General features: G+C 44.7%; 1 protein-coding gene across 3 annotated transcripts in view; it reads right to left on the bottom strand.

The window, feature by feature from the left end:
• LOC145337171 (synaptosomal-associated protein 25) overlaps positions 1-13,092 on the bottom strand; it is a 233,163-nt gene that overhangs the window by 113,397 nt on the left and 106,674 nt on the right. The window contains exons 1-2 of one of the 3 annotated variants that reach the window (XM_080181961.1): positions 10,576-10,660; positions 8,130-8,306 (exon numbers count right to left, since the gene is read on the bottom strand). In XM_080181961.1, the coding sequence (XP_080038087.1) occupies positions 8,130-8,213 (84 nt within the window). In that variant the 5' untranslated portion in view covers positions 8,214-8,306; positions 10,576-10,660. Of the gene's footprint in view, positions 1-8,129; positions 8,307-9,961; positions 9,990-10,575; positions 10,661-13,092 lie in introns of those variants that run through there. The other 2 variants (XM_080181963.1, XM_080181962.1) reach the window with 2 other exon arrangements.

The raw sequence follows: 13,092 nt of genomic DNA, 5'->3' as shown, positions 1-13,092 counted from the left end.
GTTCATTAGGCTAATTCTTTCACAGCGATTGAAGCCGTGAGTGCCAGGGGTCAGTTGGTGCTTTCAAATCTGCTGACACAGCATTGAAACGCCCAATGTACAGTGGTATTGTGAGTTTTATTCCTCCTTTTGGGTTTCTCAGCTGCACTGATGGGTATAATGGCGCTCAGGTGCCTCCTTGTTAGGACCATCAGAAAGGAAGAATCTGAGCCTGTCCCAGTTTTGTACTGCTGAATTATCATATACTTTATATATCTTAGAAATTTGTGTTATCTCGGCATTGCTCCAAGGTTTATTTACGAGAGTTTTTAAATATCTCTGCAATCACAGCATGTTTTCACTCATGTTCACAGCTCAGTTTCTGGTAGTTTCTGACTACTTTAGCTCTGAGTCATCGCATAGGATTAACCAAACAAGCACAGTGAGCATAGATCAGTTACTAGATTCACATGATGAAACATAGATGAATTAAACAATTGAGTATTTCATAGGCACATGGTCTCATATAACTCTTGATCACAATGGAAAGATCATGGCAGTGAAACTCTTGGAGTAGATTCCTAGCATCACTGATGGGCACAGGGAATACCTGCTCTGATTACATTGAAGGCAGTAGGATAAAGCAGGGAAGTATGGCTCGCTGGGTAAGAAGGGATGTTTCAGCGGGTGAGACACTGACCTTTCATCACTGACACTGGGATCCCAATTCCGTGATCCCTATTCCCTCCTGTTTCCTGTACAGGAGTTATCACTCAAAGTCATGGGTAAAAGATTATCTAGTCATCATCACAGGAGCTTGCTGTGCACAGATTGGTTGTTGTGCTTCCTACATTATAACAGTGATATTTATTTTGGAAAAACAATGGCTGTGAAACACTCTGGGACATCCTGAAAGGCAAGCTCTTCCTTCACACAAACATCCTTTTATAAGTTCTCTGTTCCTAAAATGACAAAGCTAATGCTGGCAGTGGACTGGGTGAACCTAAACTCCTCTCTTTGCCTGATCCAAAAACCAAATTCAAATCGAATCCAATTCATTGTCCCCACAAGAGAGACAAACAAGATCCAAGTTGACAAGAAGAGGCATTGCGCCCCATCTTGGGCTTGATCCAACGATGCTTGATCTTAGCCAAAAGGTTTACACAAACATCCATTGTCTTTTGGTCACTTTGCTGAGTTATTATCGTACGAGAGGCTGTGTATAACTGATGTCTCTGTCCCATGTGAGTCACCATTCCTGCAGTCACCATCTTTGGAGCCTAGTCAAAAATCAATTCTGCAAATGGCACTCATCCAGGAAAAAAACTAACAGAAATTTAATGCTTCCTATGCAAAGCTTCTTGCTCAGAGTTAAGCAGATCCGGCCAATTGTCTCCACACATGCAGAAGGCTTGTTGAATTGGCCATTAACTGCTCTTTCTTTTCCAGCTCTTCAAAGCAGCTCATTGATATTCACAGCGTTCTGCCTCCGAAAGACTGCTAGACTGTTACTAATGGACCATTATTCATTTTTTATATGAAGCTGGTTAATATTCATTAACTGCGCCAGCCGTCAGGCTCTACAATTGGCTCGCTTGCTGAGCAACACTGCCAGCGATTGGCTGGGAAATATTTCAAGGCCCTAAGTTACAGAAGGGCTGTCAGCATCAGACAGATCCTGGTGCAAGAGTTTCAGTCACAATCCATGCAACAAAAGCCGCGTCACATAAACCGTGTACCAGCCTGGTCACAGGGTATTGGTATTTTGGTATTGGATAAGTATTTGAAAGGGTTAAAAAAAAAATGTTGAAAAAATCAGGACCAATTGGATAACTCTGTCAAAGAGCTGACATAAACAGGTTGGGCCAAATGGCCTCCTTCGGCACTATAAAATTCTATGTTAAAAGCAATAAGCTGCATCCGCTAAGAACTGCAGGGCACGGCTAAGTGGTTTCTCTTATTATTTTCTTCCTCTTTTGTTCCGCAGCCATGTCTCTATCTTGCGGCTATTCCCTCTGGGGAGCAGAGTCAAGATCTGTCAGCCTCTGTAACAGCTGAAATCGTTTTCTACGCAATGCTGCCGGCTGTGTCTTGGTAATAGCACTTTTACATTTCACTCTTAAGGCTGTGGGTCCAAGTCTCACTGCAGAGACTATGGACAAAATGTAGATCGAGATCCCAGAGCCACACGGATGCAGTGTTGCACTGAAGTGCCGTGGTAGGCGCATGTGAAAAATCCCATGAAATGATTTGCAAAAAAACCAGGAGATTTCTCCCCAGTGTCAGGTTAAATAGTTATTCTTCAATCAACATCAAAAAGACATTATCGGATCTTTATCACTTAGCTATTTGATGGATCTTGCTGTGTGCAAATTGGTTCCTGCGTTTCCTACAACAGGGACTCCACTTTACCAGTACTTCAGTGGTTATAAAGCTCTTTAGAATGTTCAGAGGTTGTGTAAAGTTTATTGTTAGCATCACAAGTAGGCTTACATTAACATTGCAATGAAGTTACTGTGAAAATACCCTAGTCGGCACACTCTGGCGCCTGTTCGTGTACGCTGAGGGAGAATGTAGCATAGCCAATGCACTTAACCAGCACGTCTTTCAGACTGTGGGAGGAAACTGGAGCACCTGGAGGAAACCCACGTGAACATGGGGAGAATGTGCAGACTCCGCTCAGACAGAGGCCCAAGCTGGGAATTGAACCCGGGTCCCTGGCACTGTGAGGCAGCAGTACTGAGCACTGTGTTACTGAAGGCTGTTTCTAAATGTACGTTCTTTCTTCTCCCCTCAGGGACGGTTGGTTAATCTGCATCTTGTGTAACTCTGGTTGACTTTTCTGCTGTTGAAGTGAACCTTTGTCGATCCACACCTGCCCACATACTTCATCCTTCCCACAGCTCAGTAAAAGGGAACACAGAAAAGCGACATTCCCACAAAATACAGCTGGAATTCTCCAGCCATTCACCCCGGCTGCATCTTCCAGTCCCTCTGATGGGACAACCTCCACCTCCCAAGCGTTTCCCGGCAATGGGAGGTGGAATCAGTGGGAAATCCCAATGACCGCAGCGTGACCAGACGATCCCGTTCACCACCTCTCACCGCTGAGAAACACAGTACTGGGAGGCTGGTGGATCTACCCAACACTTTCGCTAGCTGCTGCTCTCTGTCTGACAAAGCAGGTGTTGCTGCTTCTTCTCGAGAGATAACTGGCAACATTTAATTTTACAATGCAATAGTAAGATATTGGGCAGAATCTTCCGGCACTTCCTGCCAGCTGGATCTTCTGCTCCCCCCCCCCTTCCCCACAATGGCTGGTTTCCCCGGCACTGGAGGATGCAGGCCATGTAAAACCCTGTAGATGTCTGCAGCCTGTCAATGGCAAACCATCTCCACGAGGGCGCCAGAAAATCCTATCCATCGTAGACCATTCGTCTCCTGAGGATCACACGCTCCAGAGGAAGTTGCATTGATATAGCCCCCTTAACACAGTCATACAACCTCAGCGCCTCACAGGGAGGACTCTCAGTCACATGAAGAGACATTGGGACAGGTAACTAAAAGTCTGATGAAAGGTGGATTCAAAGGGTTGGTTTTAAGCTTAGTCATAAAGAATGAGAGAGAGGCAGAAAAACATAGAAAATAGGAGCAGGAAGAGGCCATTTGGCCCTTCAAATCTGCTCCACCATTCACTATGACCATGGCTGATCATCCAACTCAGTGGCCTGATCCTGCCTTCCCCCCCATATCCTTTCATCCCCTTCGCTCCAAGAGCCATATCTAACTCCTGAGAAATGTGGGAAATAACTGTAGGTGCATTTATGCAGCATGTTTCATAAAGTCCGTGTCACCAAAAATCACTTTACAGTCATGAAGTACTTCTTTCTTTGAAATTAGTGTCAGCTCAGATTTTTATGTTCAGGACTCTGTGGAGTGGGACTTGAACTCACAACCTTCTGATGCAGACATAGGCAAGTTATCCACTTGATACAAGGAGGGAATCTCAGAGCTTTAGGACCCAGCAGGTGAAGTCACAGCTGCCAGTGGTGGCTGATGGAAGTGGCAGATGTGCAAGTTGCCTGAACTGGAAGAGTGGAGGTATCTCTGTGAGTCGTATGGCTGAAGGGATAGGGAGTGAGATGAGACCATGGATTGAGATTGAAAATTTTAAAATCAAGGCTTTGATGGACTTTGGGCCAATGTAGATCGGTGAGCACAGGGATGCAATGTACTTACAAGAAACCTTTAATGTTGAAAAATCTCTCAAAGTACTTCACAAATTGTAATAGAAAAAGAAGTTTGAAGAGATGGTTTTACAGGAGGAGAGAGAGTGGAAGAGATTTAGGGTGAGAATTGGGGGAGTGCAACATCTAGACAGCTAAAATCAGGATTCTGTTTATTCATTCACTGGAAGTGCCCATCCCCAAACTCTCCTTGAGGAGGTGGTTTTGAGCTTCTTAGTGTCACAAATAGACTTACATTAATACTGCACTGAAGTTGCTGTGAAAATCCCCCAGTCACCACACTCTGGCGCCTGTTCGGGTACACGGAGGGTCAATATAGCATGGCCAATACACCTAACCAGCATGTCTTTCGGACTGTGGGAGGAAACCAGAGCACCTGGAGGAAACCCACGCAGATGGGGAGAACATGCAAACTCCACACAGACAGTAACCATTGCCAGGAATTGAACCGTGTCCCTGGCGCTGTGAGGCAACAGTGCTAACCATTGTGCCACTGTGCCGGCCTGACTAGACTGTTACACAGGGCAGTGAAAAGACAACAACATCACTGTTAGTCTGGCGATACACTTCACTAAAGGATCTTACTGAATGATTTGGGTTTTTGCAGCAGAACTCTCATGGTCAACATTACTGGTGTTAGCTTTTTGTTCCAGATTAATTTGATTAATTGAGCAAAAGCAATTCACAAATGGCCATGACAGGATTTGAACTCACATCGAGCAGAGTAACAAAGCCATCAGGCTACCATCATCCATAGCAATGGAGAAAAAGGGCAGGGTAACTGATAGCCAAAAATCAGCAGAATGGAAAGGTCCTGGGACATGAAGTTGGGTGGGGAGAGGTGTTTGTCTAGCTTTGATAGGCTAGCAACGTTGAAGTTGAAGATAACCTTTCATCATTTTTTTCCACCAAGTAGAACAAATTAGAAAACTTCCAAGGTACTGAAGCAGCAGAAGAAACTCAATTGATAAAATTAATGAATCTATACTTCCATCGAATCATTTATACTTCATGGGCAGTGAAAAATAGTTGAAGTAATTGAAAATGCAGCAAATTTAGAGGCCATGTGTCACTTTCCTGGCACATTCCTGAAGCGATTGATAGCCACACAGTACAATGTGCCAAAGGTTCACCTTGGTTACACCAATTATGGTCGTGTTGACAGTCATGAAACTCCAGGTTCCACAGAGGGAAATGGCAATTGTAGCCCATGGATAAAATAGAAAGGGGAATAGTGGGAAGGATCTTAGAAAAGTGGGAGGAATTGTTTATCTGATCTGAATGCTGCTTCCACATGCTAAGTGAGAACAGGTTACACCCATTTGAGATGGCGGCGCGGGCTCGTTGGGCCGAAGGACCTGTTTCCCGTGCTGTGTTGTTCTTTGTTCTTTATTTCACTTTAACCATCCCCACAATCACAATATCCAAATGAACGATTCCAGGATTTATCACCATTACCCTAGCCAGAAGTTCATTCCTTTGGATAATGATAGGAATCATTATATTGAATCACATATCACAGCACACAAACAGGCCATTTTGGCCCAACTGGTCAATGTTGGTGATCATGCTTCATCCAAACCACTGGACTTCACTTTATCCATCCAGGAGATTCTTTTACTGCTTTCTCTCTCTTGCTCTCGTGATTACCTAAGTTCCCTTCAATGCATCTATGCAATTTGCTTCAGTTATTCCATGTGGTAACAAGCTCTATATTCTGTGCAAGGAATTTTCTCCTGACTCCCTTACTGTATTTATGGGTGACTATGATATATTTGCCTGCCTTGGATTTGGACTTAGAAAGACTTCCCTATCCTATCGAATACCTTCAAATGTTGAAGACCTGCATGGTTGACCCCTCTGTCTTCAGGAGGAAAGAGTCCTGGCCTCTTCAATCTTTCCTGATGCCTTAATCTAAATTTTACTCTCTCTACTTTTAAACCGGAAGCCCCTTTGTGATCATGGTTGAGCTTGGAGTGTGTTTGTGTGTGTTTATGCAGAACCATAGAATCACAGATAGGGGGACTATTGACCATTAATATTGTTTACAATGCTTCTGAGTTTCATGTCACTTGCAAACTCTGAAATGATAGCCTACATATCCAAGTCTATAGCTAACTGAAGTGGTGTTCCTAATTTTGAACCCTGGGGAGCAGCAGTGCATGCCTCCCATCAGTTTGAGGAACAGTTGGCTGCTCTCTGTCTTTTCCCCTAAGTCTCAATATCCCATGGGTTTCAATTTTGTTAACAAGACCATTATGTTGTACAAAGATATTTTGGAAGTCCACATTCTATTGCGTGACCTTTATCAACCATCGAATAAAGCTCCAGTTGAGTCAGTCAAACCTGATTTCCCTTTAACAAACCCATGTTTACTTGTATTTATTAGCCAGCACTTCTATTCATTTTGACTCTGATTATTGTCTTTGATGGTTTGCTCATCACCAACAGAAGGTCATGAGCTGCCATTTCTCTCTCCACAGATGCTGTCAAACTTGCTGGGTATTTCCAGCGTTTTCTGTTCGATGACTAACCCCTGGTCACTGAGTTTGTCCCTCTCCCCTTTTTATGAACAGCAGAACACTATTTCCAACTCTTTGATTGTCCCTGTGGCTCAGTTGGTTAATTCTCACCTCCAAGTCACAAGGTTCTGGGTTCAAGTCCCACGTCAGGACTAACATTCTGGTGCAGAGAATACAGCAGTGTCAGAGGAGCTGTCTTTCAGATATGTTAAACTGAAGCCCCATCCCCCTGCTCTGGTGGCTGTGAAAGATCCCATGGTGCTGCTTTGAAGAGAGGGGCTCTCTCTACTGTGTATCCAATATTTAATCCTCAGCTAACATCATAGAAACAAATTACATCGTCATTGACTGGAATTCTCCAGTCGTTCACTGCCAGAGAAGACGGAGAATTTGGCGCTCAACCAGATCTTCGTTCACTGAGTGGGACAGGAGAACCCCACTGGCACGAATGGCTGGACAATCCCACCCCTAATCACATTGCTCTTTGGGGGAGCTTGGTGTGTGCAAATTGTCCCTGTTTCCTAATGACCAGCAGTCACTGCACTTCAGAGGTATTTCATCAGCTGTAAATGCTTTGAGATGTCCAATGAAAGATGCTATATAAATGCAAGTCTTTCTTTCTGGCACCATCTCCATATCAATGGCCGGGGCGGGGGGGTTGGAAAACTGCAGCCAGCGCCCTCAGTTTTCTTTGCTGTCCATGGTAACCTATCCTCACCTTAGCAAATGACTTAAGTCTCTCCCTTTTATCTATTTTTATCCTGCCCTCTACTGCTACTCATATCCTATTCAGTGGCAAAGACAGAGCTTGGCCAAGCTTCTGCCTCCACGGGATTTTCTTTAAGTCTCTAATCAGCCGTACCCTTCTTCTGACTGCCTTTCACTAGTTATATGCTTGGAAAAGAATTCTGGGATCCCCATTTAGCTGTTAATCCATTTTCACACTCTCTTTTTGCCTCCTTTTTTTCCAGTCCTTCTTTGTACTCTCTGCTTCCAGCTCAGTTCTCTGAGTTCTCTAAAAGGGTCATATAAACTCAAAATGTTATCTCTGTGTTTCTCTCTCCACAGATGCTGCCAGACCTGCTGAGTTTATCAAGCATTTACTGCTTTAATTCTTGATTGTCTTAAGAGTCACAATTCCTCCTGTACTGTTTGATTTTAATTCTCTCAGCCTGTACGAGGTTACTGTCTATTCTGACATTGTTGCTCTATTCTCTCAGCCTGTACGAGGTTCCTGTCTATTCTGATAGTGTTGCTCTATTCTCTGAGCCTGTACGAGATCCCTGTCTATTCTGACAGTGTTGCTCTATTCTCTGAGCCTGTACGAGATCCCTGTCTAGTCTGAGAGTGTAGCTCCAATGCTGTGTCAGATATCACTCACCTCATCCGTGATCTGGTCAGCACATCGCTGCATCTCATCCTGCTCCGACTTAGGTTCCATATTGTTTTCCAGATTGTTCTCCATGGCGCTTCTTGGGGTAGACCGTCAGATAACCGCAATCGCTGGAACACTGTTGGAGTCGCACAGTGCAATGGCACACTGATCTCTGAGGAAAGGCTGTAAAATCAAACAGGGGAAATTTTAAAGATATTTAACATGTTTGAACAAGGCACCCAATGCTTCAGAACGATAACAAGAACTGGAGACCCCGGGCGGAATGGCTAGACTTCACCATTGCAAGTTCTGCTTTCACTGGTGATCTATCAGGTTAAAAAAAACCCAAGTCCTACAGACCAGAAGGCTCTATTCTCTTGATAGTAAATAAACTGCAAGTAAGACTTGCAGTTCCTATAACACCTTTCACAACTTACCAACATCCCAAAGTGCTTGCCAGCCAATTAAGTACTTTAAAAATGCAGTCACTGTTGCAATGAAGGAAACACAGCAGCTAATCTGGGCACAGCAAGATCCCAACAACAGCACTAAAATGATGTCTGGTAAATCTTAATTTTAGTTGAGAGATAAGTATTAGCCAGGACACCAAGAAGAGCTCCCCTGTTCTTCTTCAAAATAGTGCGATGGGATCCCTGCCTCTCCCCCGAGGGGCCATGGCTGCTCCCAGTTTAACAGTATAGAGCAGTCAGTGCTGCTGACTAATTTTAATGCATTCCATGTCTGGGAAGCTTTGACCCATGATGCTCCCGTACTCCTGCTGTCAAGTGCAGCACGGTAGCACAGTGGGTTAGCACTGCTGCTTCACAGCTCCAGGGTCCTGGGTTTGATTCCCGGCTCGGGTCACTGTCTGTGTGGAGTTTGCACATTCTCCTCGTGTCTGCGTGGGTTTCCTCCGGATGCTCCGGTTTCCTCCCATGTCCAAAGATGTGCAGGTTGGGTTGATTGGCCATGGATTCCCCTTAATGTCCTGAGATGCGTACGTTAGAGAGCTTAGTGGGTGGATATTGGGGTAGAGCCTGGGTGGGATTATGTTCGGTGCAGACTCGATGGGCCAAATGGCCTCTTTCTGCACTGTAGGGATTCTATGAAGTCTCAATCATGGCTCAATTAATTGGCTATTGGCTGGTTCTCCAGACACTTGAGCTTATGATCCAGGCTCACACTCAGCACAGTCTCAGTGCTCCTCTACCAGAAATCAGGGTAAGACATTAAACCAAAGTCCTACCTGCCTTCCCAAGTGGACACCAAGAGATCTCATTGTGTCACTTCAAAGGAGAGCAGTGGTGGTTTCCCTGATGACCTGATCAATATTCTCCCAACCAACATCACTGAAAGAGATGGTCTGGTTGTTATCACAGCTGGGATCTTGCTGTGTACTCATGTTGCTGTGTACGCAAAAGAACAACAACAAAGTGCTTTGGGTTGTTGTGAAATACACTGTACAAGTGCAAGTCTTTCTTGTTGCCATGGAGGTAAATATGACCTTGGGCTGTGATAGCAGTTTGCTGTCTTGCGCAGGATGAGGATAATCAGACAGGGCTCCTGTGTCCCTTCCTGTGGCATGTGCGGATGAGAGAGGAATTCAGTGAGAGTGAAAACCTGCCTCCCACAGCTAAATATCCCCTCAGCCTCACAAGAAATGGTCACCCAGGTGAGATGCCCAGTGAGAGAGGGCTGGGATCAGTGAAAGCTGCCAGATTCATCACCTTCAGGAGAGGTGCAGTGAGAACGGTGCGGAGGAAAGGCAGCGACAGAGGGCAGGCTGTGTTTACTGTCGCTCTCTGATTTGTATTTGCTCAGACATTACAGACACTCACCAGGACTGCGAATCAAAAAGACCAGAGCCTGCTTGCTGTTTCACCGCATTTTCCTTTTGTAATTCATCACTCCACCCACCCCCCCCCCCACCTCACTTCTGTTGCAGACAAATCCCTGAGTGACAGGTCAGGAGACAACCTAGATCCAGGCCCATCTCACCAACGCACTGCACCACCAGGCATCTCTCCCCACCCCCCGCTCTGCTTCATCGCGACGTTAGGAGTGTGCAGAAGGTCTGCGCTGCAGTGGTTTCATTTGTAAAATGCTGCAAAAAAAAATGGACATTCACAGGAGAGGGTGGAGGAGGAGTGGGAAAGGTTAAGGACTGGAAGCAGAGATTTACTTTGCGGTGTGAGCACCCAACAGTGAATCACAAATAAACGATACCTCACTCAACACTGTCACTGTCAGCTAAAAGGACAGGAAGGTTGGGAATGGCACAATTATTTAAACAGCCTATAGCAATCTTATCCATTCAAAGTGTAGCGATCACATTTATAAAAATAATATCGGTCTAGCATAAGGGAAAGCAGCTTAAAGGAGAAGGGTACAATAATATAGCAAATTGCAAAACAAGCCAACATTCTGAGCAACAAGATGGTCCTGTACTCACTGGTGTGCCTTCAGTGTTATCCCTTCACACGGCTGGTTAGATGGAGACTGGGAGCTGACATTGTGTGTGGAAACTCCTCTTCACTGACATCATGAAACTCCTCCCCTGTGATATCACAGGGCTGCGCTGAGGCCGAGAGGCAGCCCTCCCTCCCCTCCATTCATAGTCACACTGGCAAATAGGGAACTTGATGAGGTCAGCAAAAAAAAAGGGCATCTGAGACAAAACATGCCTGCTCCCTGTCGCTCTCCGGTCAGCTGTCTGAAAACACATTACAGAGGGAGAACTGAACTCACCTCAGCAAGAATACACTGTCTATGAATTCAGGACTACACTGAGGTTTAATAGGACAGCCATGCCACCTTGTTCAAGTGTGATACAGCATAACAAATGGCCATATTCAGCCCATTGGCTCTGTGCCAGGGTTAGAGAATGCAGCATTATTTTTCTCCCCTTCCTGAAGATATTGGTTCATACTCAGAGCTGGGTTGAGGAGGAAACGATGGTGGTTTCCTTCAAAGGTGTGTAGGTTGGGTGGATTGGCCATGCTAAATTGCTCCTTAGTGTCCAAAGATGTATAGGTTAGATGGATTGGCCATGCTAAATTGTCCCTTAGTGTTTAACACAAAAAAAGAGTTCCCTTAGTGTTCAAAGATGTGCATGTTTAGATGGATTGGCTATGCCAAATTGCTCCTTAGTGTCCAAAGATGTGTAGGTTGGGTGTATTGACCATGCTAAATTATCCCTTAATGTCCGAAGATGTGCAGGTCAGGTGGATTGGCCATGCTAAATTGTCTCTTAGTGTCCAAACATGTGCAGGTTAGGGGAATTAGAGGGTAAATCTGTGGGGTTACAGGGATAGGGTGGGTCTGGACCTGGGCAAGATGCTGCATCTGAGAGTCGGTGCAGACTCAATGGGCAAAATGTCTTCCTTCTGCACTGCAAGGCTCTAGGATTCTATAGTGATGATGTTACTGGTATTAGCAATCCAGAGGGCCAGGTTACCAATCTGGGAATATGGTTCAAAACCCACCAGCTGCCATGGAAGGATTTGTATTCAATAAATAAATCTGGGAATGAAAGTTAGTCTCAGTAATGGAGATTGTCGAAAAACCCTGGTTCACAAAAGTTCTTTAGGAAGGAAATGTGGCTTCCATGTGACTCCAGACTCACCACAGTATGGTGGATAGATTGAGGAATAGTGGGCTATGGGGAAATGGTGGGGGGGGGGCTGCTATTCAACCATATTGGTATCCCACTTCTCTCTACTTGAGATTTGCTGAACTCACTATTCAGCTGGGATCGAAAGGGACAGAAAAGAACAGCAGGAACCCCATCTGGTTCTTTGTCCCTTCTCTTATCAGGGCTGTTGAACCACCACAATTATCTCTGAATAAGATGATCTCAGTGTCATTTGTGGGATCTTGCTGTGTGCACATTTGCTGCTGCATTTTCTATTCACTTCAAAAATTGCCTGTGCGATGCCCAGAGGGGCTGGGTAAAAACAATTTCCTTCTTCTTGCTTGTTTAATTCATTTGTGGAACATGGGTATCACTGGCTGGGCCAGCATTTATTACCCATCCCTAGTTGCCCTTGAATTGAGTGTCTCGCTTGGCCATTTAAGAGGGCAGGTGAGAGTCAATCACATTGCTGTGGCTCTGGAGTCACATGTAGGTCAGATCAGGTAAGGATAGCAGATTTCCTTCTCTCAAGGATATTAAGTGAACCAGTTGGGTTTTTCTGACAGTGGTTTCATGGTTATCGGTAGATTCTTAATTCCAGATTTTTTTTATTGAATTCAAATTCCATCATCTGCTGCGGTGGGATTTGAACCTGGGTTCCCAGAACATTAGCTAAGCTTCTGGATTAATAGTCTTGTGATGATACCACTAAGCCATCACCTGCTCTGCCTTTTTAAGAATCGTATAAAATCCCATGTGACTCTTCTGTGATTGAGGTATGATACTTTATTGATCCATGCCTCCCTTGGAACATCCTGACCGTGTGAAAGGTGCTGTATAAATGCAAGTTAGCTTTCCTTCTGAAGCCTAGTGCAGCCTTTCAGATGAGATTAGTACCAGTTGAAGATTGGATGATCAGGAACAGTAGGACATCATTATGTTGGTGTAGGCAGGTAGGAATGGTATTATGTGAACCAAATAAAGAGCTAAGTCATGTAGAATGGGTAATTACTGGGGGCAACGCCTGCAATTGTCATTCAAATATAAATATATGTTTCTATTGGTTGAAGAAACATGCAGCATGAAAGAAGGTCATTTGACACCATGTGTCTCTGCTGACCCCTTAAACAAGCAGTCGTGCTTTGTCCCACATCACTATTTTCCATCAATAACCCTGTACATCCATCCTCAAGTAACTGCCCAACTCTGTTGTAAAAGTATTCATGGTATCAGCTTTCATCACTGCAGTGTTTCAGATACAAACTCTGCGTTCTTCAACCAATAGAAATGTATATTTACATTTGAATGACAATTTCAAGCATTGCCTCCAGTAAT

Source organism: Carcharhinus amblyrhynchos, unplaced genomic scaffold (assembly GCF_965287045.1).
Source record: "Carcharhinus amblyrhynchos unplaced genomic scaffold, sCarAmb.v2.hapA scaffold_44, whole genome shotgun sequence".
Lineage (NCBI taxonomy): Eukaryota > Metazoa > Chordata > Chondrichthyes > Carcharhiniformes > Carcharhinidae > Carcharhinus > Carcharhinus amblyrhynchos.
The sequence above is the reverse complement of the archived record's forward strand: the minus strand, read 5'-3'. Positions and strand labels throughout refer to the sequence as shown.